This window comes from Aplidium turbinatum, chromosome 15 (genome assembly GCF_918807975.1).
Source record: "Aplidium turbinatum chromosome 15, kaAplTurb1.1, whole genome shotgun sequence".
NCBI lineage: Eukaryota > Metazoa > Chordata > Ascidiacea > Aplousobranchia > Polyclinidae > Aplidium > Aplidium turbinatum.
In genome coordinates, this window is record NC_137486.1 from 5,247,814 (window position 1) to 5,275,214 (window position 27,401).

The 27,401-nt window shown below is 37.5% G+C and overlaps 2 protein-coding genes across 2 annotated transcripts; one reads left to right on the forward strand and one right to left on the reverse strand.

Annotated features, from left to right (window-relative positions):
- Nucleotides 1–217: 217 nt before the first annotated feature.
- Nucleotides 218–26,829, reverse strand: LOC145784842 (uncharacterized). Its single transcript, XM_082596682.1, has 13 exons — nucleotides 26,597–26,829; nucleotides 25,150–25,260; nucleotides 24,519–24,676; nucleotides 17,116–17,271; nucleotides 11,211–11,379; nucleotides 9,283–9,369; nucleotides 8,221–8,405; nucleotides 7,770–7,896; nucleotides 7,091–7,292; nucleotides 3,995–4,085; nucleotides 3,417–3,551; nucleotides 2,094–2,319; nucleotides 218–503 (listed from the first exon to the last, which is right to left on the reverse strand). The coding sequence occupies exons 1-13, from the start codon at nucleotides 26,751–26,753 to the stop codon at nucleotides 481–483; spliced, it is 1,827 nt and encodes a 608-aa protein (XP_082452808.1). The 5' UTR covers nucleotides 26,754–26,829; the 3' UTR covers nucleotides 218–480.
- LOC145784645 (uncharacterized) lies at nucleotides 14,055–15,929 on the forward strand. Its single transcript, XM_082596510.1, has 3 exons — nucleotides 14,055–15,221; nucleotides 15,308–15,544; nucleotides 15,753–15,929. The coding sequence occupies exons 1-3, from the start codon at nucleotides 14,055–14,057 to the stop codon at nucleotides 15,927–15,929; spliced, it is 1,581 nt and encodes a 526-aa protein (XP_082452636.1).
- Nucleotides 26,830–27,401: the final 572 nt, after the last annotated feature.

A 27,401-nucleotide genomic window follows, 5' to 3' on the forward strand; every position in this document is an offset into this window, starting at 1 on the left:
AAGGATCTTTAGATGATCCCCCATTTAGGGTGAAACAGGCTGTAAAGTGTAGAGGTTTTAGAAAGCAGTAGCCTAACTATATTTGATGAAATTTGCTCTGCTTGGCTTTTTGCTAGGCATTGAGCAGTGAGCACTTTTTGTAGTATTAATAGTATTTATTGTTTAATTTGTACAAATGTGGCAAGCGAAGTAGTTCAGCAAAACATTTTACAACAGCTGCTTGATGGAACAGGACCAGCACTTCAATTGAAGTTAGCCGCACGCACTAATTTCAATCTATTATGTTCGGCAATTGAACCTCTGCCGGCGATTTTACCGAAAGCGTGTGACATAGAAAAATGGCTGAAGATGATAAGTCAACACCACGTAAAACTTTACTTCTTGCCAATGGAAGAGTTCATCTGAGTGAGACAACAATGCTGGTAAAATCTTTACAAGATTTATTCAAATATTTACACCACAAATTAAGACACACAAGCATCATTGTATTCTCTTCGATAAACCTGCAAAAATAAGACTTGTTAAAGCAACATAGCGATACCAGGTAGTTCAATGCAGCTTGGACTTGGAGTGGAGCCAGGGGCGCCGGAACGGTTTTTGACTGGGGGAGCAAGATTACGAAAAAAGGGCACTTTCGTTTATTAAAAGGCCAATTTTTTTTCAAGTTTTAAGATAAGACATAGCGATAATGCTAATCTATTAGCTCACTATGTATTGAGTAATGATAGCCTACATGTGTCCGGTATACAAAGAAGGGCATCATGCTATGTTATCATGATGTCACCTACTGTCAAGCCTGAAAGCAGCCTGCGGCCATGGTCGCTAAGTAGTGCTTGAATGACCGCCGGTGCTACCTCCTCAATCGGCCAAGTTTGACCGCCGGTCTCTTCTAGCCAATTATATAATTTCGCAATAGAATGATCGTGGATTAACTGTGGAAAATATGTAGTATCAAAGAGTGACGCAAAATTAGGTCAGCGCGTCATAATCGCCACTGTTGCATTGTGCGGGAATATTTGTTATTGATGGAATATATCCATCTGCGATCACCAGCGCTGTAAGTCTTGTTTGTAATTCCCGACGTTTATTTTAACAAAGTCTTAATCCGAAGTGCTAATTTACATCGGCTAGCAATATTGTCGTTTTTATGTCGATTCGATGTTGTCGGATATTGAATCGTTGTTAAAAAGGAGAACTAGGTTAGTTGACATCCAAGGGGAAAACATTTTTGGATCATATTTTGTAAAAATTATGCTTCTTTTAGTAATGTCCTTCACATCATTGAAATACTTATTTTATTACCTTGCCGTCATCGTCAACACATGTCGAACGTTGTTTTTTGTTGCTAAAAAGAATTGTAGGGGAGTGGCGAACTTCTTTAAAATCAGCCACATTGGAGACACTCGTGCGATTGTCGTTAGATAGTCCCGCAGTACTGGATTAGCCTACAATCCCGATTAAGCAGCTATTGCGTGGTGCAACGATTCTATTGTAGGACGTCGCCCAGGCCCAGACTTCACCAACGCTAAGTGATCATTTTAGCATTGTTGCAAGTTTAATTCTATTTACTTGTGCTATCGTTATTTTTATTTTGTGTTTTGGTCTCCAAGCACGCAGATTTGGCCGCCGAGAAGGAGCACCCGGTAGGCCACGGTGGCTGCGGAAAAAAAACGAGTTTTAAGGCCTGTACTGTGTTGCAAAATTTTGTGCCGTAAATATTATTTTGAGGCAAAAATGAAAGATTATAATTAGACTAAAAGCGAATAGCAAAAATTGTTATATTACAAAATGTGCAGTAGCTTACATGACTTTAAAAGGGCACCATTGCCCCCCCTGCCCCTCCATCTGCAGAAAAGTTGAGGGCAGGGGGGTATCCGCCCCCCTGCCCCCCCGCTTCCGGCGCCCCTGAGTGGAGCTTTTGATCAATCTCAACATATGTTGTTAAAGAAAGTTGTGAGTAGACTACATGAAGCTGTGCAATTCGAATATCTATCGGTCAGTTCCATCATAACTACAATTCTTTTTACAAGCCGACAACTTCTGGCCACCACACAAGGCCAAATTTACACTAAAAGAGATTAATTCCTACTCACGGAAAGAACGTTCAAGTTTTCGCTGCGTGGAGTCAGTTAACTTCCGTATAGCTGAGCGCTTGATTCGGGTGTTTTGCTTGAGCTTGAGTTGTTTCTCATCAAAGGCGCGCAACTCTGCGAGCAGATCAGCGCTGTACCGGATCATGAGGAGTTTCCCTAGAGTGGTGATGCCGCGCTCCATCTGCGTGCGCAACACCAGACCGCCTTTCTCCGCTTCTGTGACGGCCTGTGTGACGAAAGAGCAGTTGGGTTATCTTTCAAATTGATTACAGTCTAGCGAAAATCAATGCACATAAGTAGAACCATAGCTAATGAATAATGATATTGGATGACGAGAAGACTGTTTTAGTCTTCTTTGGCCGATACTAGGCTACTTGTGGGAAACAGCAATGGATAAAAAATTAACAAATGAATTTTCCAAGTCAGTGTGGTACTCTTCAATTTTTTTAAATTATTTTGATCACACCACTCCCCCATTTGAATCATTGGTGAAGACAAAGGAAGATTTCAATGAAAAGTTTATTAATAACGTTTTATTTCAAAAGAAAGATGGTTTACTTTTTCCCCATTTAACTTTTAAGCTGCAGGCTATTCTTTGCCAGAGATGAGCGTGATCTTGATGTTGAGTCAGCAATACCAACAGTTAGCAATACCAACCAGATTGCTTATCGCTAAAATCTATTTTTTGGAAACAAAATTTATCAAAAACTTCAATTTTTCAAGTACAGAAAAGTGACCCTGATCTTCAAGATGATCTTGCCCATCTCTGTCCTTTGCCAAAGGCCGAGCTAAGTGTAGCCTTGTAATGTTTATATGAACAAATATTAATTAGATGACTTGAAGACTCTTTTAGTATTTTTGGCTGATAGCACTTGTACGAAACACTCACAAAAAACGTATTGCTTTTCCTATTTGAATGAACTATCCTTTGCCCAAAGACTAGCAAAGTGTAGCCTTGTGGTGTTTACAAATCTCATCGCTGGGTCTTGTTTATCTTTGTTAACAAGGAATATTATCGTGATGGAGCGTTGTAGCCAAGTCAATTTATTTTGTTTCAATGGCGTCATATATAAACCAACAAGCAGGGTTGCAAACAATGCATTGTTGGTTAGATTATGGCGCAATCAGGATGGTTGTGAGAGGCCATAAACGTTCATCTAGTCAGCCACCACCTCATAACAATACTTTTATATACACATTCATACACACGGGTGTGCAAAGGCAGACACACTATTAAAAAAAATATAGCGTTAAATCCAACAAACAATATAGCGGCAAATGTTTGTCGGGTGGCCAATATTTAGCGTAATGCGTTCTACCTACCTTGACTGAATCGCTGACATTCCCAACCAAGCCGACCTTAGCAACCAGACCAGCGGTTTCGTCCGGTGGCTGGTCTAAACCGGTTATTTCCACTTCCAAGTTGTCTAATGGTAAGCCGGATAGAGCACTCGCCACCTAGCGGTCGGAAAAAATTATGTCACGCAAAAAATAAACCTGTCGTGGTAGGCGGTGATTAATTAATGAAGAAAGAAGGCGAGTTTACAATGTGCCACAGTACGCTACCGATTTCAATTAGACTTTTTGACATAATGGTTTTAAGTCGATCTAAATATTGCTTCTTTGTTTAACGAAACCATATAGCCCAATCAATTTAATAACTAATTCAAATTCAATAGGCTACTGGCCTTTTTACAAAGAAGCCGCTAACTAGGTAAACTTCTTTAAGAATTTCGTTACAAGTACTAGGTCTATTGTTACTAAAAAAAACTCAACGTCAATACGTTAAAAACATGTACTGTAGTCCTAAATTGAGTAACCGAAAAAACAAATTAGCAGAGTTGAATAAACGTTCCTGGACACATATATAAATTGCACAAAAAGCAAAACATGATACTTACCCTGGCTTTCAACCTGTCCATCAAATCCTGGATTTCTTGGCTCTTTTGGTCTTGTTCCTGAGGGCCTTGTCCCTTCAACTCAAGCAGTGAACTGTAAATTGGATTATTGTTCATATATATTCTGGAGCAGTGTGTTTTAAATAGGGCTAATGAGTTGGAGGGATTTTAAATCCCTGGAGTCGGAGTCGTTAAAAAAGGCGACTCCAAATTGATAAAAAACGATAAACAACAAAGTGTTTGTTTGCAATGTCTTTTTTCAAAATTTGTTTCTTGTTGTCCGTACTACGCTCTAAACCAGGGATGTCCAACCTTTTATTATAGTGGGCCGCATTGTCACTTGAAATAAATCAATGGGCCGCAGGACCTATTAAATTTCAAGAAAAATAGGTACCGTACATAAAGAAACAATTAAAAACCATTAATTTCATCTTTGAAAATAGGAACAAATAACACACACATAGAAAGAAACAAAAATTTATTTCTACAATACAAAGTCAATGAGATTTTTGACATTGTTTTCTAGCTAAGAGGATATCAACATTCGCATTAAAGGACATTGTCTTGATTCTTAGGATGTTTGCTAAGTGTTTGTCGGTCAGTCTGTTTCTTTCTGCAGTTTTGATGTTTTTCATGGATAAAAATAACAACTCGCAACAATATGTGCTGCCCCACATGCACAATAATTTTCTGGACAAATTAACTAATTTAATAAATTCGTTACATTAATGTCATTCTTTATAAAATAAAGAAAGAGTGTGTTCTCTGTGGAAAGTTTTCAAACTCTCTCGACTTCGCAGTTCAATCAGTTCAAGTTGGAATTCGGGTGGCGCTTTATCACACAGAAATGAAAATGGGTCACTGAATAATTTTAATTCAATTGCAATCTGTTTGAAGTCAGAAAATCTGACTGTAAATTCTTCAAGCAAATCTTCACATAACTTAGCATACTTTTCAGTGGCGTAGCCAGAAAAAAAATTTGGGGGGGGGGGGGGCCAAATATTTGATGAGTTGAAGAGAACGACAAAGTGTTTAATTTAAGACATGTGCAGTGGCGTATCCGGGTGGGTTAAGCAAGGGGAGCAATAAAGCTGATGGGGGCTAGAGCGTGCCAAAGGCACATGTATTCTAGGGGGGTCCAGGGGCATGCTCCCCCGGAAAATTTTTTGCAAAATTACACTCAAATAATGGATTATAGCGCTTTCTGGAAACACTTTCAGGGTAATATTTGTATGAAATTTATAGACAGATAAACAGCTATTAACTTATTAAAGGTAGTTGTTTCACACAAACGCGCAAAAACTGCGGCTAAAATTAGAGAACACAAAACTCAGCTACACAAAAACTACAAAAAAAACAACATTCTGAGTAAGCGATTCTGAAATTGCTTCTACAGATTAGTTAAAAGAAGCTTAAATCGCGTAAACTTTGCGCGATTTACGATTTGCAAAATTTATTGGTGTCTTTCTGTGTATCTAAAACAAGTCCTGGGGGTGTTAATAGCCAGATGTCTTGGAAAACGATATATATTTATACAAATTATATTATATTTTCAACAAAGGGTTCAACTTCGGAATCCAAACTTTGAAAATTGTTTTCGTCCCCCCCCCCTGGCTACGCCTATGTACTTTTCATAGTTTACAAACCTGTCTTGAGCTCTTTCAGATAGACTACAAAAATGTACAATTTCGCCAGCTTTCAATTGTGCCATGAAAAATTTTAATTTCCTGGTAAAGCTACTTTTTCACTCGAACATTGAACTACACAACTGACCTTTCTCTTGTAAATGCTAATTGAACTCAGCTAGCATTTCTGTGAGATCAACTAAGAAAGAAAAATCATTCAACCATTCTTCATTTTCTATCAAGTTCACGTTTTGTTTCTTTTTCTCCATTAAGTTCAAAATACTACTTGGAGTGCGGGCCGCACAAAAATCTCAGGTGGGCCGCAGGTTGGACATCCCTGCTCTAAACCTTCACCAGAAAATAAAAATGCTTGTTTTTGTCATATTTTGTGAAAATCGCCGTTTCAATCACAACTGAATAAAATAAAATTTAAAAAAATGAAATAGGACAAAAATGTAAAGAAATCTGGCAACACAGAATCCAGAGTCGTACATTTTTCGCCCAACTTCACAACCTTGGTCTTAAGCATAGTAAATATTTTATACGGAAGGTTGAACTATTCCAGACAGAATAATATATGTTGCAGCATCTAATCATTGCTGATATTTTTTAACTCCCAAAGAGCACTTCGCATGCTAAACAAAGCAACTTCTTCGCAACGATTAAAGTGAATTTAGGACAGACGACGACGTTTAAAAAACAGTTTTGCTTCGTATATGGAAGCAGCAGCATGTACTGTAGTGTATGATAGACAGTTTAAACTAACATAAACCTTGCAACACATTGTGGTGTTTTCTTTCTAATCATCGCCATGCTGGCATTGAAAAGTAAGAATATAAACATTCTAACAAAATATTGCTTGTAGGAAAAATGTTAATCTCCTCAACTTATTTCTATATGAGCACCGTAATATAAATTCAGTTCGCAAGGGCTGCGATTGTTTGCATTGGAGTGTGTGATGAAGTGCGCAACAAAATGTCTTCATACTGGTTAGGTATCAGAACTCAGAACCATGATATATTGTATCTTCTTGTCGTAGTTGGTACAATTCAGCTAGTCAATTCAATCTTATTTTTCATAGCTGGCGCGAACATGTAGAGAACGTACCAACAAAAGGAAAAAAAGTTAGCTCCGTTAGCTCAGTGGTTGAGCGCTCGACATAGGATCACGCGGCGCTAGTTCGGTTCTCGGGGTGTGAGCTAAAGCAACGTATTTCAGGACTGCTCTCCATTCAGGGGTACTTTGTGGAAAGAATAATTCCCAGGAAACAACATTAACAAAAATAGGAAACTTCACTCCGCAAATCTCGGTAACCGGCCCCACGTCAAAAGCCTCTAGTCTACAAGTATGCGGAATTACCATGAATAACCTATCAAGGCTTTGTCAGTCCGCTGATAGATTCAAAACCAAACCAAAAGGTACAAAATATGCAAGCTTAGCGCCAACAAAACTATTTAACCAAAACTCTACTCGCCTGTATTCAATGACTTGCCCGTCCATGTTCTCCACATGAACCGCCAGGACAATTGGAGGGTTGGCCAGTTTTCGTACAAATTGTCTTCCTGGGTTCGGCTTTACATAAGGGTTTAACGTGGTTGTTCTGACCCTAAAGAACCCCCCGATGGAAGGGTCAGCGGTCGTTGGGGGATTAGTTGCTTTGATAACAGAACCTAGACCTGTGAGAAGTCAAAAAGTTGTTTACTTTTCTCATATTGTTTCTAATTATTAGAGGACGAAAGCAAGCATCCTCAAATAGTCGTCCCCTCAAGTATTAACTTGGAAGACTAAACTTCCAACTGTCACTAAGTGATTACTGTAGACCGGGCAGAAAACAGCCCAGACATACCTGACTATACTCAACTAGCCATGTATATTCATTCTGCAATCTGCATTGATTCAGTCTTTGAATGCTGAATCAATCTGTTGAATCTTGTTTGGGTAGCGTCGTCTACTTTAAATTGGTTACTGATAAAGCCATTAGAAATATAGTTTGCCAAGCTAAGCTTAAAAGGCTTAATTATCAACACTTAATATTTTTCTAGACATACCAAAGCGTATAGATAGTGAAATACGCACAAATCATTGTTCACAAGAATAGAATGCTTTGTAAAAATTCTAAACAGTGTAAAAGAAGAAGGAAGAACTTTACACACTTTTCAATGTGACGGCATTCATGTAATATTCAGCTGGGTTCATCTCAAATCCGTTTATGAACTTGTCCGGTCCACTGCGGACGGTTTGGAATCCGGAATAAACAACTTCCACATAGCCACCATCATCCTGTGGAATTTCAAGAAGGATTTACGAAGTTAAAACAATCAGAGAATAATGGTTCTAACATGGCGTTTCGCATAATATACAACCCAGACAGCAAATCAGTTGCTTTTTACATTGATTCAACGTCTGATTTGCTATCTAGAAAGTACAAACTAAAAATTACAAACGTTTTCGGCTGTACAGCATGTTGGCCTTTGTATGCTAGTTTTCCTTTAGTTAGGCCGTTCGGCAAGACTTCAGCTTAACTAATTACATGGAGTTATCAAAGATAAAGACCAGTGAAAAAGAAAATAAAGGAAATTCAATCTTCCAACCTAGGATACTAACAGTAGTAATCCCCGCATAACGGGCGGCAGGACATATCGCCGTCTTGATGGAGAACACATCGTCCACTCCTCCGTGCACGGTCCTCTTCGTGGTGCCGATGCATCCTTCGTAGCAGTCACATACTATGGAGGGATTTTCCTTTGATACCTTGCCGAACGCGCTCATCTCACAGTCACAAACAACACCTACAAGCCAAGAGGGAATAAGAAAACAAACGCCAAGATGGCCTTCAGAGAAACAGACATAAAGTAAGTCGGTATTTCAGTCTTTGTATTTTTATCATGTACAAAATGTTTTGGTTCTTAACACAACTTTAAAATAAAAAAGAAGCTTTTCTGTTAGACTTGATCATCCATTATTAACATAATCCTTCTACTTTATAAAATATTACAAAGCTCTGTTTTATAAAGTTCTATAGCAATCGAGGCTTCAAATAACCAGCCTTTATTTTTACGGGATTGAAATTTATGGGAAAGCCGGGCTTTGATGACCCTTCTTATATCGATAAAAATCGTTCTAACTACTTGAACCAACTTCTATGGATGCTAAGGATTTTTGAAACACGTAGATAAACTTCTTAATCTTTTTTTTGAGATTGGTAAATCTGTGCTCTGGTCGAGTCTCAAAAGAAGAGCAGGACGCTCAATAAATTTGAGGAACCTAGCACGAGGTACCTGAGGGATATATTTATCAATCACTCCCACGATGGGCAATGGCCTGCTGTAGCACAGCTGCAATGCAGATCCAGAAGCCATAGCAAAAAGTCGGACGTTTGCTTAGATGAGACAATGGTTTTGATAACTGTATGCTTAACCCACCACATGAATAACTACCAGTGCTGCCAAGCATCCAATCTTCTCGTGTGCACAGGTAATAAAGAATTCTTCTTTAGATGAAAACCTGCGCTCAGCTTAACTTTTAAGTTACTACATGATCCCGTTTCCACAATTAACACAACAATAAAATTGAGAACAGCAACCTTCATTGCCACAGCCAATCATGAAGAGGATCGTGTCGGTGATCATGAACTATTGGATCAACCATATAACATCTTGCACATACTTTTCTGTGCCTCTGGCGCTGCGGTGGTGATTTCATAGGCGTGCTTGCTCACAGCTCGTTGCACAGCGTCGCTGAAGGAAGCTTTCGCTAAAAGTTAAGTCATTTTACTTTCGTCAATCATATGCTGAGACAAAAATGATAGTCCCAGCTGCAGTAAACGATACACCAGCACACACGCAACAGTGTTGGCGAAGTTTTAAAGCAGGGGTGCCCAAAGTGCGGCCCGCAGGAGCAATATCTGCGGCCCACGCTGGGCTTGCTCTGTACAATATAAAATCTTAAAGCTTCGGTTATATTTTAGCGACAAAAATGAGTGAAAAGTTTAATGTGGCCCGCCAAGACTGGCGACATGCGGCCCGTGGCTACAAAAGTTTGGGCACTCCTGTTTAAAATGGGTTAAAACGGACAAAATAAGCTACATGTTTAGTGGACAGGCCCACACATATCTGTGCATGCCACAAACTTGACACTACAAGTCAATATATACACGTGTATTTGAAAACTATTGTCTCAGATATTATGCACTCATTATATTGCACAAATTACTTCGAAACACACAGATTAACCTTATAAATTTTCCTACACCAAACGTCAAAGAATACAGTTGTTTTGTCGGGTAGGATAGAACTGCAAACCTTACACCTGTCTTCCATCTTGATTACGTTAGCAGTCACACTGTAGAATAGTGATTGTTGTCAACAATTATCATTGTTGACAACAGTTCTCGCCAGGTTATCAACGAGTTATGCTATGCTGGAAGAGGCTTGACAAAAATCGCAACAAACTACTCTAATTTTTGTTAGTCAAGCTTAATCCGGTGGTTGAAGTTTTAGATCACGTAGATGTAAAGACAATGAGTTTTCCTGCCGACCACTCCACCGTCAAGCATGTCATTTAGTGTCATGCCAAAGGCAGCCACACGCTCCTGAGTGGTATCGAACCGGCGCCTTTCGAACATTATAAAACGGCTCACACTACTTGGCTATGCAGCCAACCAGACTATGACAGGGGTAGATAAGCGTAATTGGCTGTGGTTTATCAAACCTTGTAAAAATGACAATGCTCGCGTGATTAGCGCCAAAAACTGAAAATTTGTTTTTATTTTTCGGTGAAAAACGAGCACGTAGAAAACAGCATTTCACTTTTCTCAATAACCATAAGGATCACCTACGTGCTACAACCACAACAATTTTTAATATAGTCAAATAAGGGATAAGTAGAAAGAAATATGCATGAACGCCTAAGCGTGAAACAGGCATGGTACACAAAGAAGACTACAAGTCAGTCGGCTGCATAGCCAAGTGGGGGTAGCCCTGGTTCGACGTACAATGGGGCGCTGGTCCGACACCGGTTAAAAGCATGTGGCTGTAAGAAGACACTTAAAGGCATGCCGTCGATTGCGGACTGGCGCTCCTACGACTATAGCCCTTGATTTCTTTAGCTATTATGAACAATACGGTGCTCTAGATATGCCTACGGCCCTTTTTAAGACTATGGGCTACTGAACTGACTGCAACTCATGCATCTGTTGACTGGTTTCCAGCAACGTTTGGTCGGCAGAATAAATCATTGCAACAAGCTGGATCTGGCAGTAGCTTGCTCAACTGCATATGGCCTGAGAACTTCTTCACTTTAGAAAAGCATGCTGAAATAAACTGATCAAAGTGCTAAGTCTCTGAATTGCACTAACAGACTTTTTAAAAATGTAAAATTAATAGCCGAAAGTTTCAGAAATTCTTTTTCATAAAGATACCGTTTAATTTTAAACAGTGAAACAAAACTGATGTAAAAACTTACTGCTTGGCTGAACAATATTATATAAAAACTGACGTAACTTTCGTTGGACAGGCATCGAGAGCACTGCAGCGAACCAAAATAAGCACCTCATCTATCATTTTTCCTAGTTGCTGTATATTCAATTGGCTTACGTTGAAAATCCTGCAGCTCTGTTTCCAATCCTGCACTTCCCATCCTGGTGGAAACCATCTTCCCAACCTCCTTCCAATCCGCATCCTTAGCGGTTCCGAAAGACGCCGCATTTTTTTCCGGTTTTCCGTAAGTTTTGTATTTCACATCAACAAAGCTAACGTCAGTGTACTATGAAAACATGATTACTATGCAACAGTACTTTGATTTTTTAAACACTATGCGATTCTATTTATGGAGCTAATTCTGAAATCTGCCTGACCATTTTGAGGTGCGCTATATTGCACATTAATCTGCACTTTATCCCTCACACGGTCCTGTTCTATAACTTGAAAACACAGGTTTGACATTGCAAAACGAAGACTTTTTTATATGTTTCACCAAGTGATAGACAACATAACTATCAAAAATTAAAAAAAAAGTGGATAACTATTGCCTCCAGCTACCACAGTATTATCATTTGCAGTCTGCATAGAGCGTAACCTCCATGGAGTTGCAAAGCAGGCGGGAAGAACATGCATTGCATCAAAAAACAAGCTTTGTTATTTTAAACACTCTGTATTATTCACTAACGGTTTTGTGGTGACGCGTTAAAGCCTGAATAAGCGAAGTACAATTAGTCAGTTAGATCCTCTCCTTAAGTAACCGACTCAAACTCTGATTAAGCAGAGATTTAGCTTGACAGCATAGGTCTAGGTTTACTTTTCTCTAGTATACTTAGATACTAGTATACCCCCACATCACGGCGACCTTTATACACAGGCCATGGCAACGTGCAGCTTAAAATTTGACTGAAGGCCGATCTGTTAGTAGCTAAAATCGCGAGTATCAGTTGATAGTTCGAGTATTAGTTGATAAATAAAGTCTTTGTCTATATTTTGTGAGAGTTCGAGTTACTTTTGTGCTGCTTTTACCATTCAAATAATGGAATAGATTTTGGCACTTGTACTGGAAATCCAAAAAGCGTCTGGCAACACCAGTATTTCGGAAAATATTGTCATTTTGTCAACATAATTTTAGGAGTTTTGCAGTGATTTGGGATTCAGTGATCACACTTTGGCAATTTAAGTTGTTTAAATTATCATTTAAAAGGAAAATAAAGTGAATTTACCTTAAACTTCAAAATTGAAAATACATCGGCCTTCAGTCAGCCCTCCAGTTCGTACGTTGTCAAGACCTGTGTATACAGATCGCCATGCCCCACATCAAAACACTAGATTGTATCACTTTCAAATGTAGACAGGACAAACTTAAAAAAAAGTTCAACAGCTACTTTTTAATTAACACAGTATCATACAAATAACAACTGGTATAAAAAGAAATGAGAGGAAAGTTTGAAAATGTGCAGCGACATTGCCTTTAGAGTTATGGCAGCAATAATAAGAAAGTTACAAGTCGCAAAGATTAACTTTAAAAAAGAATAATAAGAACATATGCCAATTGCCAACTTTAATTGTAAGTTACACATGTGATTTTTCTACATTGTAAGCCATGCCAGAAACTTAAAATATCGAATGCTGCAAGCGCCTTAGTACCAAAGTAATCATTGCATGTCTTTAGCCACTCTTTAGTGAACCAATCGTCTCGTAAAAGTGACATCAATTCCCAGTGACCTGACCACTAGGGTGATGACTAAAAAAAAATTTTTTTGCCTGCTATGGGAATCGATGAACTTTTTTATGTGTACCAAGAATGTGAAATTTTTTTTTGAAAATTTTTCAAAAACCTCCCCCACCAATTGATATTTCTGACGTCACCTAGGTACATTTTTCTCCTTTTTTATTCCTCATGCATTGTTTAAACTTGTTGCAGACTCCTTACCATATTAAAAAGGTGGCCCACAGTATGGTGCAGATTTTGAAAAAAAAATTGTCGAAAAAAGTCAAGGGGGTTCTGAGATTTTACCCTTTTTGTCATTATTTTTCGCAACAGTGCCTCTAGCGGACATTTTTAATTAGTGTAACTTCAAGAATTCTTAAGCGATTTCGGTAAATTTTTTTGTCAACAAGCTCATTTTGAATGCTGAGGAGGTTTATTGTTACTTTATTTTGATATATTTTTGTCACTAGAGGGCACTAGTGCTTTATATCTGAACTGATAGCCTATAAAGCTAGACCAGACAAGAGTTTTTAACAGCATTGGAAGTTGCTAATAATTTAAAAGAATAATTGAAATCATTTAATCTATTAATTATTAGCAGCTTGTTGTACTGTACATAAAATCTTGAAAGTGTTGCCTAGTCTATTTAATGGGCCTATATCATGCAATTTATCATGCAATTGAATTCAAGTTAGCCTAGTTATTGGGTTAGCTGTTTAGTTACTGGTATTGGGTTTTGGAGTTGGGGGTGCTTGCAACTGGTTGTTTTGGATTGCATATCATGAGTGAGATAAATTTCTGCCACTCCTTTTACATTTGTGCGGTAGCTCATTCTTTATGTACTTTGATGGTAATAAACATGGTGAACCAATGTTTCGTTAATCCTTGTCCATACAACTGTTACGAAATTGAATAATGGGCCTATAGATTGTTAATTAGCTGTAAATGTGGTCCAGAGCAGTTAATATCGTAATTATATGGCATAAAGATTATCATTTTTGGTTTTGTTAGGAATTACCTGTAACCTATACCATACTTTTAAAAATATGTCGTTTTTGAAATCGAATACTGCTGTATCCAAGAACAAAGGAATTTGGGCTGCAAATCTACCTTCCTCCAGCTACACCAAACGATGAGACCTGCCAAGAATGGAGAATTTGAATACCTGTGTTCGGCTGCCATCAAATCACCAGGTTTTAGGTCGATATCATGTGCTGCTGGAAGCTGAAAAGCTAAAAAAAGTAAGAATGGCAACAATGCAAGAAGAACTGACCCAGTTGTGGCAAACATTTAGTTTTCCAGTTCTCAGTAAACAGGCAATCATTGCCCGTTTAGACAAGTTGGTTTCACAATACGAAAAATCTAAACGAAGGCCAAACGAAAAATTTAAAGAAGATTTACCTATCATTTTTGATATTACTAAGAGTGATGGAAAGTGGCTGTCTAACGAAGATAAAGAGCTTTACAAAAAGCAAATTGAGTCACGTGGAAGAGTTGGCTACACCACTCTGAAACCTTCCCCACTCTCTGCAATACACCCTTCAAAAAGGCTAAAGTTACAAATTCCTCCTGCTTCAACAATAGCTGAGTTGTCCAGCAAAGATGGCGATTCTGAAAGTGACAGGGCCTCCAGTTATTCCGAGAGCACAATATCAGAAGAAGAAGAAGATGGGTTTGAAAAGAAGATGAGATCGTCAACATTGTCAGCAACAAAAATGGTGGTTCGCCATTCTTTGTCCACGCACAAAGCATCGGGTGTGTGCTCCACTCTGAATGAAGAAGGGGTTACTCTCCCTACTCCATCGCAGTCTGGCGTGTGGCGTAGTGTTATAAGAGCTGGAAACAACGAAAAGGATAAAATAAAGTTGCTGTTGAAAGAAGGAAAATATTACTGTCTCCATTTTGATGGAAAAAGGTTGTCTGGGGAGGAGTTTCAGGTGGTTTGCCTCCAAAGAGAAACAAATGAGGTCAAACTTGGAATACTAAAGTGCAAAAGTGGATCTGCTCAAGATATTTATAATGAATTGGAACAAATTTTGAATGAATATGAAGCCTGGTCCAGTATCAAAATGATTATTTGTGACACAACCGCTGTGAATACTGGTCGACTAAATGGTATAGTGGTGAAATTACAAACAAAAATGGTTGAGATGGGACTGGATCGACCACAATATATTGGTTGTCAACACCATATACTGGACAGAATTCTGAAGCATGTCTTGGATTTCTTTGTCAGCAAACATTCCACCAAACCAACTCTGAGTTACAAGTTTATTGATGATATCTCCGAAAGATATGAAGAATTGCAGAGATATTACAGTGGAGAAGTTTGTGTCAACATCAATGAAAATCCTGGTTGGAGAGATGATTTCAAATTCTTATATGAGCTGTGTCGTTTTTTTCAATTTTATAAGGTGAGCTAAAATTTGAACATGCTGTGCTGTAAGATTACTAAATGTACATCTTCTAATAAATCAATTTAAAATTCATAATTTTACAGTTGCATCATGTTTTTCCTCAAATAAAATGGAGAAAACTACCTTCTTTGCACAATGCTAGATGGAATTCACGAGCAATTTATACTTTAATTGCATACTTCTTGATCCCGCAATGGAGAGGAAAATTAGAAATCCCATGTCACTTTATTGCTAATGGATGGCAAGAGCAATGGTTTTCTGACCAAAGATACTCAGATGAGGCATACCCAAAATTGTTATTGGCTGTTGAAGGAATCAAAGTAAGTAAAACTAGTGTTTAACCATAGTGAACCGTGATATTTTGAAGTAACTTTATGGTACCGGTACCATTTATATCATAAAAGCATCATCCTCATCAAATTTGTACTCTTGAATAGCCAAAACAATGTTTATGAAATAGTTCAAGGTTATACCGGACTACCAATACCAACAGTAAATTAGGCTTCAACAAATATGTTTTATGTTAAGTGTGACGGTGCACTGAAATGCTTGAAAACACATTGGAACCAGGATTGCTCTGTTCTCGACATCCCTCGCTCGAATATGATTGCTGAAAGAGCTGTTAAGCTGATGGAAGAACTCCATAAGAAGTGCACCAAAGAAAAATATTTGAGTGTGAAATTTGTTGCATGCAACAAATTGTGAAGCTGTTAAAGACAAAGTATTGTGTGTACTAATACTTTGTGCACCTGTACTGCATCTAAATGATTTTGTCACAATACAATTTGCCATTCATATTACTAAGTAACTGATTGTGAGTCATGTGTAGTAGTGTAGTACGTTAGGAAAATAAGTAGAGTAATTTTTATTGATTACATTGAAACATTGCAAAAGAACATAGAAATATACGATAAATTTGGGTATCATGCAGTCGATTTGAGGATTTTGCAAGTTTTACACTAAAAAAAACAAATTACTGCCATCTAGTGGTAAAAATGTAACAACTAACACACTACCAAGTCACCCAGTATCAAAAATAAACCATCTGACAAAAAAAATTTGTCGAAATCGCTTAAGAATTCTTCAAGTTACACTAATTAAAAATTGTCCGCTAGAGGCGCTGTTGCAAAAAATAATGACAAAAAGGGTAAAATCTCTGGACCCCCTTGACTTTTTTTGACAATTTTTTTTTCAAAATCTGCACCATACTGTGCGCCACCTTTCTAGTATGGTAAGGAGTCTGTAACAAGTTTAAACAATGTATGAGGAGTAAAAAAGGAGAAAAATGTACTTAGGTGACGTCAGAAATATCAATTGGTGGGGGAGGTTTTTGAAAAATTTTCAAAAAAAAATTTCACATTCTTGGTACACATAAAAAAGTTCATCGTTTCCCATAGCAGGCATTTTCAATTTCCTCAAAAAAAAATTTAGTCATCACCCTACTGACCACCATACAAAGTATTAACGTTAGAATTTGGCTGATATTTTACATGAAAAGCTGAAACTTTGAAAACCCATTATCGGTATGCTTCAGAATTGTTCAACTTTTTCCCTGCTTTCCATTCGCTTGGTATACGAAACTGCCATGATTAAGATATAGCAAAAAAGCTTTCCCAGTCCGAGGATAAAGATCAATTCAATCAATGTATATCAAGTAGTTAGGCTGTTAAGTTTTTACCTGTTAGGAATGTTTATCGATTAGGTCAAACATTATAAAAATCAAACAACCAAGGTTCACATAGACATACTGTACTAGCAGGCGTAAATACAGATTTACTTAAACAATGAACAAACCAGATTGAACAAAATGAAATGATCCGCATAAAATCTTCATAGGCTGAACGCGCTCACAAATATTAGAGATCAATGATGGTTTGAAAGAAAAACTCACAGTTTTTTGCTCGAATCCTATTCTTCCTTGTTTCATCCGACGACCACGAACCCTCACCGCTTCTGTTCTTGTGAAAGTAACAGGAGGAGCAGGAGAAAGACTCGTGATCTCAATTTCCTCGGCATTGATGCCCTCTGCAGCCAAAGCTCCTGCCAGCTGGAAACAACAACAAAAAAGCTCAAAGATTTAAAAAGCAAGAAGTAGATCATCACGCTTTGGTGAACATAAAGTACCATATATCTGAATGCAAGTCATCATCATTTCCATCGTCGTAAATCCAGAAATGAACCATATTGGAACTTAGGGCATACAACAAAAAAACTTTTATAAATGATACAAATTCTAAGGATCTGCAAACTATTTTAAATAAAGCTCCTATATAAAAAGTAACAGAAGAAATAGCAGAAGTGTAACATTCAAATGGCAACAATTCAAGATTGAGAATGATTGATTTACTGCAGAAATCTTTAACTTGAAATTCAGAAAGGCTCTGAAGCATAATCCTGGTAGTTTCATATTACTTGTAGAAAGTAGAGGCTTTAGAGCAGTGTTTCTCAAACTTTTTCAGTCCATCGCCCCCTTTTCGATATTGAAATAAAATTTCGCCCCCCTAATTCTGTCAAGTAAAATAAACATCGATAATAATAGAGTGATAGACAAATTTAGTTTTCCGAATTTAATCAACGAAGTTGACAGTAACATGATAATGTTCAATGGGATAGATGAGCTTGGCGACTTTCACAAAGTTTTGAAATGTTTGGCAACATCTTCGTAAGATAGAGTCGAGCGTTTATGAACTAGTAAGCAATTTCTTTGCTTTGAAAGCATCAATGTCACAGCCGAAAACCCCTTTTCAACCATATATGAAGTAGGAAACAACAAAATCCACATTCTAGCTTCTTTCCAGAGAAGCTCATATTTGCCAGCAACCTGGCACCAAAACAAATCGTATCGATCATTTCTGAATTTTACTCTTGACTCATAGTGCAGGCCCTTAGGAGCAAAAATGAGCATCTTTAGGCTAAACGTGTTACGCGTTGTTTTTTTGTATTTATTTGTAGTTGATGAATCTAACTTCAATTTTAGTGGGTGCCGCAACTTTTTGGGTCACGTGATCACCCCCAAATCGGGGATTCCCCCCAAGTCAATTTTGAGCTCTTTTCACGGCATTTTTATGCAATTAGATACGTTATTTTTTTACATTTGGACTGACTGCCACTACAAAATACACGAGATAAAAATCACACAAAATTATGTTATTAATGACGTCATGTATTAATTTTTTGCTTGTTTTTTTCTTATTGTAGTCGCTTGTTTGTTGTTGGTGTTACCTTTTTGGTTACAATAAGTTACCAATGGTTTTTCAACTGATTTGATTAGTATTGAGTGTCAGTACTAACATATTCAAAATGTTAAGGAATCCAACTTCCGGAAAGTGGTTATTTTAAAGATAGCTTCCAAAATGGCCGCCAAACCATTGAACAAAACAGTAAATTGACCATAACTCAGTCATCATATGACCAAAACATGTAGTTTTGGTGTCTATATCTAGGTTTTTATACCCTGTGAAGTCAATGAGACTATTCTCAGAATTGTTGAATTATCTGATAGCCTATAAATTCAATATGGCCATCCAAGATGGCCGCCAAACCATTAAAATAACAGTAAATTGATCATAACTCGGTCATCCTATGACCAAAACATGTAGTTTTGGTGTCTATATCTAGGTTTTTATACCCTGTGAAGTCAATGAGACTATTCTCAGAATTTTTAAATTATCTGATAGCCTATAAATTCAATATGGCAAACCAAGATGGCCTCCAAACCATTAAAATAACAGTAAATTGACCATAACTAGGTTATCATATGACCAAAACGTGTAGTTTTGGTGTCTATATCTAGGTTTTTATACCCTGTGAAGTCAATGAGATCATTCTCAGAATTGTTAAATTATCTGATAGCCTATAAATTCAATATGGCAATCCAAGATGGCCGCTAAACCATTAAAATAACATAGTAACTTGACCATAACTAGGTCATCATATGACCAAAACATGTAGTTTTGGTGTCTATATCTAGGTTTTTATACCCTGTGAAGTCAATGAGACTATTATCAGAATTGTTGAATTATCTGATAGCCTATAAATTTAATATGGCAAACCAAGATGGCCGCCAAACCATTAAAATAACAGTAAATTGGCCATAACTAGGTTATCATATGACCAAAACGTGTAGTTTTGGTGTCTATATCTAGGTTTTTATACCCTGTGAAGTCAATGAGATCATTCTCAGAATTGTTAAATTATCTGATAGCCTATAAATTCAATATGGCAATCCAAGATGGCCGCTAAACCATTAAAATAACATAGTAAATTGACCATAACTAGGTCATCATATGACCGAAACATGTAGTTTTGGTGTCTATATTTAGGTTTTTATACCCTGTGAAGTCAATGAGACTATTCTCAGAATTGTTGAATTATCTGATAGCCTATAAATTCAATATGGCAAACCAAGATGGCCGCCAAACCATTAAAATAACAGTAAATTGACCATAACTAGGTTATCATATGACCAAAACGTGTAGTTTTGGTGTCTATATCTAGGTTTTTATACCTTGTGAAGTCAATGAGACCATTCTCAGAATTGTTAAATTATCTGATAGCCTATAAATTCAATATGGCAATCCAAGATGGCTGCCAAAACAATTAAAAATGTACAATAACAATGTATTGTTTATTAAAAAACCCAGTAAATCTCTATCACAGGGATTTCTATATATATTTATGTTAACTGAGCAGGCATAAAGAGCTCATACGATGTGGTCATGTAGACTCTTGACATAATCAGCGTAAAGAAAGCAAATGGATCAAGTATTACTAATGCTCATTGCTGTCACTCTCGATGTCATCGTCTGTAATTATAAATAGTGATTGATTGCTGTATAGTGATTGCTGTACTAGTGATTGCTGTATAACTAGTGATTGCTGTATGGACACATGAACCAGTTTGGCATGGTCCACATCCAGCATGGTATGGTAGCACATATCTCCGGCAACTACAGTGAGGTGCACACGATTCGCAAATGCAGTGGTGATTTTCAGTAGGTTGTCCGGGGCAGCTTTCATGTCCGTCATGATTGGAACCATCTGATTATTGTCTACTTTCCATCCCCAGTCTAGAGCATCCATACCATCTTCAGTAGCCTACCCATCCTGACCATAATCTGGTAGTAAACTCTGAGGCAGTGGAATTTGGTATAGGATGATGTAGGTGGCAAAAGTTCAGGGTGAACAAAGGATTTGGCTGTTTTAATTTTCTTGACCAATGTATTGTATCGCTGTGTTTCTAGGTTACTACTGCCATCGTTGCCAAACGTAACGGTCATAGCTTTGTTTCCAAGATGATGTGGTCTGTCTGATTTGGGAGAATAAAGCAATTTGCACATTCTTTGATTATATTGGTTGACTTTTTACTAGTTTCTTGAAAGCGTCTTCTTCCCGATACCAAATATCCTTGACGTTGAATCACAACCGGTGAATGCATGAATGAAGAGGAGTTGTGAGCATAATTATGTCTGGTCCGATGATTGCTTTAAGTTTGTTGATGTCGTGTATCTTGGTTGCGTAAGCCTTTTCGGAGCGGAAGTAGAGGTCTTTAATGTCTGGGTCAGTGTCAGCATAGCGTAGTCAGTGTCAGTATCAATATTAAAATGTTCCTGTCTTCACCAATTAAAGTCGTACTATGTCGATGAGGGCTGTCCATCTGCCGTCTTGACGATGTCAACATCTGCATCACCTGGAGCGTTCCTCACATTGCAGCTTCTATTCCTCAGTTGAGCAGAAGTTAATCCTTCCTTGTTGGAAGCTCGAGGCAAGAACTGCTCCTTCTTTCCAATGAACTTGGTGTCTACAGTAAAGTGAACAACCGGGTGGACGTTCATGCCGCGTCTTTGATGGGTATTGTCTTTGATAGACGGACCACCATATCCACCAAAGACCACCGTTGCTAAGCGATAATAACGAATGGTAAAATCTGCATACGACAGTGCAATAGACCCATAACTGTCTCCAGTTTCAATGGCACTCGATGCAACAAGAACCCTCCATCAAGGACGTAGTGATCGGTTTTCGAGGCAGATTCTTTCACTACTTCATAATCGGCTGACATCACTCTGCTGGCATGTTCTGTGATGGCAGTAGCTATTTGAGGCTTATCTTCTGCAAGAAACAGGGTCTGGATGTTACGTGGCTGTCACAAGTAATACTCGTCTTCCTCTCAACTAGTCTGAGTTTTTGGGAAATGACAGCAACAAAACTGCGTTATATCAACTGGTTCAACAAGCTGTGATAACTTCAGTCGATCCAAACTTGTTTACGATTGTTGTAACATCGTTTGATACAGCTCTTAACAATCAAACATTGGACATGTCTGAGGTTTCCCAATGTGATCACGAAGAGGCAGACACCCGTATGTTTCTCCATGTGAAACATGGAAAATCCGATGCCATAGTCAAAACAGTAGATACTAATGTGGTAATTATTGCAATTTCGTGTTTTGACAAGTTAGAAATCTGTAAACTATGGGTTGAATTTGGAGTTGGAGAAAAAACTCGCTTCATTCCAATCCATGATATTGTTTCATCTTTACCTCAATCTCCGATGATTTGCGCTTCTTTACCTTTGTTTTATGCTATCACAATCTGTGGTACTGTTTCGTCTTTGGAAAAAAAGGCTTGGGATTGTTGGATGCTTAATCTTACCGCAATGTGTGGCTTATTTAACTCTCTGAATTTCTCAAGCTCACCTAGTTCTATAAATGACATACAAAAGTATGTCATAGCTCTTTATGGCAATGGTCCTACTATCACGGATGTAGACGAATGCCGTTATATGATGTTTACCAATGGTTGCACTATTGAAAAGCTGCCACCAACGTCAGCTGCTCTGATGCAACATACACGCAGAGCGATACATTAAGCTGAAATACGGAAATCAAGCCTCGTAAATGTTCAGCAACTACCTTCTCCTTTAGCTTGGGGTTGGAAACATAATGATGCAAATCAGCTTGTTCCGTTTTCTCAGTCTACTTGTGGCTCTCGATGTTCCTGTAAGAAAAAATCCATAAAATGCACAAGTCTTTGTTCATGCGAGTACGAAACATGCAATTCGACCACAAAATATCCAATCCTCTCTGATGTTTCATCTTCAATCCACACTGATCATTCAAGAAATGCTTTTGGCTTTCTAAACTCTATCTTGTATATAACTTGAAAAATCTTGTCGTACACGAATTTTTTTAACATCAAATTACGTATGGTAGGAATTTAACATCGAAAACCGCTAGTTTTTTCATTTTGAATTAACAGTGTTATTAAGACTCTGACATTGCATTATCTGGGGTCGTGTATTAATTTGATTTGTAGATCATAATTAGGCCTACATATTATTTTAAATTTTAAAGTGGCATGACCAAAAGGGAAATTCATTCCTGGTAGCTGCTCTTCTGGTTATTCCCTTGATGACGTCGTTATTGCGTCATACTGTACTGGAATTATTGTTATTGCTTGCAATTGTAAAATTTTAAGCATTTGCAAAACTTATAATGAGAGTATTTGATCGCTTTTTTCGGAATAAACTTACCTTTGGTTCCTGAATTTGAAGTTGTCTAGTTTTAGTAATGTAATGATGACGTCATAAAAGATGCAATCATGACGAAACTACTTTTAGGAATTGTGAAATGGTTTTAGTAACCGGTACTCCAACTAAAACCAACAGCAAACGACCAAAATAGGTTAAAAAAACAAAAAATATATATGATGACGTCACAATGACGTCATCCATCAAATTATTTTGTGTTTATTTTGTCTCACTCATTTGTATGTGCTTTTTAAGTTAAAATATACAAAAATCAAATATGTAATTGCACAAAAATGACGTAAAAAGAGCTGAAACGTGATTTCTGGGGAAATCCCCGATTTGGGGGTGATCACGTGACCCAAAAAGTTGCGGCACCCACTAAAATCAAAGTTGGGTTAATCAACTGCAAAAATATGCAAAAAAACAACGTGTAACACGTTTAGCCTAAAGATTCCCCTAAGGGCCTGCACTATCATCATCTGTTTGCATATCAATGAAAAACTGCTCTTGAAGTTCCACTTCTCTGTCGGTTCGGTAGAAAATGGTTGTAGGCCTACCACCCAGTTTGGAACATGGAGGAGGTCCACGAGATCTGCAAAGCGAAGTTTCATGTCTTTATGAGGCATGTTTAAATGTGAGCAGTATTTTTGCCGTTGTTCTTCTGTAATAACATTCTCGCTCAAATGGGGAAACTGACAGCTTTGCAATAAATGAGGTAATCACGCATTTGCACTTGATGAGATTTATCATTTCTCCCTGAAGCTTTTTGTTTACTTCGTTTATGGCATTGAAAATTTCTGCCAAATATGCGATGTCATTCTTTGAGGGTATCACATCTTCAGCTAATGTCGCGTCAGTGCTTGATTGGAATTCGATAACTGAAACAAAAAGGGCATAAAAGCGGCTCAAACAAGCACCTTTTGAAAGCCATCTTACCGCGGTATGCAATAAAAGACGCATTTTATCACAATATTCAGTGATTCGTGCAGTTCTGGACTGAGATTACGGGCAACGAAATGCTGACGGTTAATTACACAATCATTGCAAAAAGTCCAGGAATTTCTCTTTTCTTCAGTGCAATGAACTCTCGATGCTTTCCAACCATTGCCGGAGCACCATCAGAATATTCTTCATTGGAATCCCATTCTCTTCGTAGAAGTTTTTCACTACATTAAAGATGCTTGATGCCCGAATATCTGTATAGGAAGACTGAGGGCAAGAATCATTTCTTCTTGTTCTCATATTATGAACAAAACGCACATATCCAAGCAGCAGCGATACGTTGTCAACCAAGGTGGATTCATCTATTTGCAGTGAATGATTTACGCGTTGGACTGTTATTGGTGGTTTGATAAATTCGCCCCCTTCGAGTGTTTTCGCCCCCCGATCGCCCCTTTTGATTTTTTCGCCCTCCTGGCGCTCGAAAAGTGGGCGATTTCGACCCACTTTGAGAAACGCTGCTTTAGAGTGCTGATGCAGGCTTATTCAGCGAGATTGACAGAGTGCAATTTTCAATTTGTTCTTGAAATGTGGTTGCGTGGAACTAATCTATTCACTTGGTGCCAATGAATGAAGAGCTGCTGTTGGAGTGTGTTGCTCAAGTGCGTATAGAGAGAATTGACTCAGCCTTACTTGAGTTTACCATCTACACAAATTCTAGCGTCTAACTAATCCGGCCATAAGGGCGGGCAAAAGCTCTAAAATTTAAAAATGTTGCAATTATTGAAACCAAGAACATTCCTCCTGGCAAAATTAAGAGCATACCGTAGACTTCACCGAGTTGATCAACTTCAATGCTTTCGATGAACCCATGTCATTATATTCTGGATCCCATTCCACAAGGCCTTTTTCGTCACCTTTCACTTGAAGACTGGAATCAAACTGCTCTTGGGTGGTTTCATAATCATCTTGGTTGCCAATTGCTGCAAAACAAATAAACTTTACACTGCAGACTCATGTCTGAGCTGGCAGGCTTGAAGCTTCGCGAACAAACGAACGAACAAGATCAAGTGACATTGGTTCAAACATCAACATGAGCAATTGAGCATTGAGCATCACATTTCCTTTTCTTCCAGTAGTGTTTAGGCCTATGTGGCTTGTAAGCATGAGCGATTTTTATACTTGTTATTCTCATGTTTAGTCATTCTGTAATTAAGAAGATATTATATCTTATGAGCACTAATATTACACCTTAAATTGAGAACTTACTTTACAGAAAGCAACTTTCATGAAAAAAAATGTGCCATTATTTTTGTTTATAAATAAATCCAAGTTTGAATTGATACAGCAAGATTAAAGTTGAAATGAACCTGAAATAGTCTAATTCTGTAATGGATGCTAAACGCATAATAATGACAAGTACATACTACATATAGTTAGTTAGAAAAAAACCTACCTAAAACAATGCCAACAATTGCTGCAGTGAGTAGTAGCAATCCAAGCACAATAAGGATTATTTTCCTGTTATTAGTAGGTGGGGGAGGTGGTTTTTTCTTTGCTTTTAGCCCTAAGTTATGTGATATCAAGTTATTCTGCTGTTAATTATCCAAGACAAGGTGGATTATTAATGAATGATTCAAAACCGTACTACAATTATTGTTGTTCCTTTGGTATAATATAATTATAATATACAAAATATAAAATTCAGGTACAAGAAACATTGTAGGGGAAAGTGGGGCAAAGTAGAATATTGGAGTATGTCACGAATATAAATACTGCTCCCATTGTCAGTCACTTTTGAGATAATCATGTGACACATTTCTGCGCCAAAATTTGTTGAGCGGTTGTTTGGTTGAGTGTGCTGAGTTTTCGAAGTAGAAATTTCAGTTTTTTCTATTTTTTTCAAGAATTTCTAATTCAAGAATTTCTATTTTTTTACTTTTATTTAAAATCACACTTTGGGGCAAAACAAAATATTGCTTATGGGGCAAAGAGGAATGCCGTTCCACTATGTCGCACATGGTTTCAAAGTAATTAAATTACGACACACTCGTATCAAATTAAGCAATTGTTATGATAATATTTTAAACAAAAATGACTAGATGATGTCATCTATCTATGTTTTAGATTGTGTTAGGCTACTCTTGTAGATTATGTTGCAGATATACGCCATGATACCAGCACAAAATGGTATTAGCATAAAACTGCAAATGCTAAGTGATTAGTAAATGAATTGCAAGCTGTTATATAAAGTATAAAAATACAACAATCACTTTTTTTGAGCAATCAAAATTTATTACATAACAGAAACAGACGTTCTGCTGTGCCTCAAATGGTGGGGCAAAGCAGAACAACCATTTAATTTTAAAACTGTGCTGTAAATTACTTATATAGAAACAAGAAATATGAGATGATGTGTGAAGATACTAAACTTGGAGTATAATTTAAACAAAGTCATCTATATCATTCATACAGGGATTTTGAAAAATTGTTCTACTTTGCCCACTTTCCCTTATGTATCGATGTTTTAAGATCACACAATCTATGAGCTTTTATTTTTTATGCAAAAAGACATAAAAACACCATCTACTGTAGATTAAAAGTATATATGAAAACTACTAAGTCTAGTCATAAACTTTAACTACCTTCTAGAAAAATGTTGGCTTTGAAATCATAAATATAAATGCAGGCTCATAATTAAAGTCATTCACCAGAATGGATGGGAAAACCTATGTTGAAAGCCATTGCCTCCAGAACAAAATTTTTTGTAAAGTAGCCCTGACTACATCAAATATAATATATCCCAAAATGATTCTCGAGTTTCTCCAAGCTGCAACTTTAAAAATGTTCTTGGCTTCACAGATCTGGTTTTCCAGCCTTACTATTTACTTTCATGCACTTACTTCCAGCAGCAGTTGCTGCAGTTCCAGCAGCTTTCAATTTCTTTTCAGTTCCCTTTTTTGGAGGTTTTCTTACTGACGTTTCGGCTTGTCCCCTTTTTTGAGGTTTTTTTCCTGACATTTCAGCTTGCCCCCTTTTTTGAGGTTTTCTTCCTGACATTTCAACTAGTCACAAATTCACCACAGTCAAATTTAAAACTAACTAGACAATTTCAAACTGCTTAGACTAGTTTATAAACACCACCTAAATTTCAGATCAATGATCATCACAAAACCTAAACCTTACCATAGTTCCTTCTGAGAATCATAAAGCGGCCATCAAAGCGATACATATTGCAATAAGACTGGACAGCTCCTTAGGATGAAACCACTCTGTTTGATCAAAACACGAAAAACGTGCGACTGTAGTTTATCAAAAGATGCTTAAAACTCAGAAAATTATTGATTTTGCAAATCTTTATTTTTGACAATTTTACATATGTAGCTGCAGACTGCAGAAAATTTGAAGTAAACCGGGTAGATAAGGTTTACACAGTAAAGTTTTACCTGTAAATACTGAATAGGCTAGTATTATAGGCTATCTCAAATGCTAAATTGTTCCTTCTTGGTCTTTTCTTATTGTTCATAAAGTCAATCGCTTAGCCAAGTGTGTTATGGGGATGTTAAAGTGTGTAGAAGATAAATAGTGATTGATTTTACCCATCTAAACCTAATAGACTCCTAACAGCCTACCTGAAAGGTAGGCTATTTCTCTATAGTCTATTCCCACCAATTAAGCCGATATGGTGTGTTGGGCTATAAACTCAAG

Coding starts and splice junctions, on each gene's coding strand:
- LOC145784842 (XM_082596682.1), bottom strand. CDS start 26,753: ATGTCAGGAAGAAAACCTCAAAAAAGGGGGCAAGCTGAAATGTCAGGA. Junction 9,370..11,210: donor AGAGCTGCAGGATTTTCAAC/GTAAGCCAATTG, acceptor CTTAACTTTTAG/CGAAAGCTTCCTTCAGCGAC. Junction 2,320..3,416: donor ATGTCAGCGATTCAGTCAAG/GTAGGTAGAACG, acceptor TTCGTCACACAG/GCCGTCACAGAAGCGGAGAA.
- LOC145784645 (XM_082596510.1), top strand. CDS start 14,055: ATGGCAACAATGCAAGAAGAACTGACCCAGTTGTGGCAAACATTTAGT. Junction 15,222..15,307: donor GTTTTTTTCAATTTTATAAG/GTGAGCTAAAAT, acceptor ATAATTTTACAG/TTGCATCATGTTTTTCCTCA. Junction 15,545..15,752: donor TGGCTGTTGAAGGAATCAAA/GTAAGTAAAACT, acceptor TTTTATGTTAAG/TGTGACGGTGCACTGAAATG.